Consider the following 1,847-nt stretch of genomic DNA (forward strand, 5'->3'; position numbering starts at 1 on the left):
CTGCTCCCGTAAAGATCGCAGCCAACAAACCCCAACAGAGTGGCTCTATGTTGTCCCACAGGTCTGTGATTGGCATTGACCTGCCGCCACCTAAGAGCAGAGAAGGATGTTTACCCGATGGCCTGCCAGTCAGCCTGCAGACTTTGCCTTGGTTACCCCTGTTTTTACCCACTTTGTGGTGTGCATGTCTTCCACGTTCATCTGGTGTCTCTGTCTGGCGCTATGCTCTGGAATAAGATTTTGGGTCTCTGTCAGGAGACTTGGACATACAGGCTAAGCTGGGGGACCTAAAGCCTGACTGCCATTGTTAGCTTGCCTTCGTGCCCTGAAGCAGGCCCCTGCCGCCTGCTTCCTCGTTGCTTCCAGTGGTGAGAGCGAGAGAGCACGAGTGAAAGCGGGGGAGGGCGCGCTGCACATCTTGGCTCCGCTTTTTTCCCCCCTAAGTGTAAGCCTCCTGAGTAGATTATGCCTTAGTGGTACTTTTGATGCTCATAGATACCCTTATGTCCCGCGCTCATTTTTGAGGGTGCTCAATCTTTTCCCTCTGATAGGGAATCTGTACGTGAAATCCGTACAGCAAAATCCATAAATGGTTAAAGATCATTCATTTATGGAAATGAAAGCAGGGTTCTCTGGAAATTAACGGAAACTGTAGGGCCTAGAAATGTGTATGCACAAACTATTGCCAGGAAATTGGATTGGGAGGGAGACCTGGAAAGACAGCATCTGTTTCCCCCCCAATAGTTTTATTGACACATAATTCACATATACAATTCAGTAGTTTAGTTACATCAAGAAGAGATGTGAAATCACCACAATGCCTTAGAGCATTTTCTTCATTCTTGTACTCATTGTTCTTAGCTTCTCATTTGTACCCCCAGCCCAGCCTTCCCTGCCATACGCCCAAGGAATTACTGTATCTAGAGATGTACCTATCATGAGTTTCATATCCCAAAAACGTTAAAAACAAAACAAAATAAAAACAGATAAGAACCTCAATGCAAATAAAGCACAACATATTAAAAACTCAAGTTTCATTTTGAATAGAGATGGGAGTAACAGGAACAAACCCAAACCACAGTCCCTGCCTTTGAGTTTGTGTCGACTGACTCCTAGCGGCTGTTTATAGGACCAGGTAGAACTGCCCCTGTGGGTTTCTGAAACTAATTCTTCACAGGAGTAGGAAAAAACCGTCTTTTTTCCCAGCAGAAGTAAACGTTTATTTAAATCTGGAAGCTGGTTTTTGTAGTTCGCTGGGGGCCCATGAGAAGTAGCTCTGTTGGTTATTAAACATCAGGGCATTTCATTATCTGCCTGACATAAAGCAATCTGTCTCTTCTGTGTCAGATACAAAGTGATCCTCACATCCAAACACTGCCATTAATTTTCGTTCGCTTTGTCAAAGGACAGAAGTGTTTATTATCTCTTGGTACATACAATTAATTTTATTTTTAATAGAGTTCACAGATGGTGTCTATCCGATCGTTATGACTGAAAGCCCTGGTGAACATGATAGTAAAATACAAAGAGTGCAGTAGGGCAGATCTTGAAATTGATTTCTTACCCGACCTTTTCTTCCACAGATTTCCCTGCTGTGAATTGGGTGCTCCAGTTTGATTGTCCAGAGGATGCCAACACATACATTCACAGGGCGGGGAGAACTGCCAGGTAGGTGTCCACGCCCACTTTTTGGTGCTTCTTCAATAACACCCGGTGCTCCCCCAACCGCAGCCACAGAGAGAGTGGATGGCTTCAGGTAAGTGAGTGCTGCTTTGACATTTACTTTTGTGGCTTGGTAGAAACTTGACAGTTATTGGAAGTCATTGTGACTGACAGTCACTGATTAG

The 1,847-nt window shown here is 44.7% G+C and overlaps 1 protein-coding gene across 1 annotated transcript in view; it reads left to right on the forward strand.

The window, feature by feature from the left end:
* The window catches only part of DDX10 (DEAD-box helicase 10), a 279,004-nt gene that overhangs the window by 33,708 nt on the left and 243,449 nt on the right, over positions 1-1,847 (forward strand). Inside the window, 1 exon segment of the mRNA XM_004709048.2 lies at positions 1,584-1,668. Within this exon segment, the coding sequence (XP_004709105.1) occupies positions 1,584-1,668 (85 nt within the window).

The sequence above is a fragment of the Echinops telfairi genome, unplaced genomic scaffold (genome assembly GCF_000313985.2).
Source record: "Echinops telfairi isolate 266 unplaced genomic scaffold, ASM31398v2 ScPeMD7_7421;HRSCAF=8459, whole genome shotgun sequence".
NCBI classification, from domain to species: domain Eukaryota; kingdom Metazoa; phylum Chordata; class Mammalia; order Afrosoricida; family Tenrecidae; genus Echinops; species Echinops telfairi.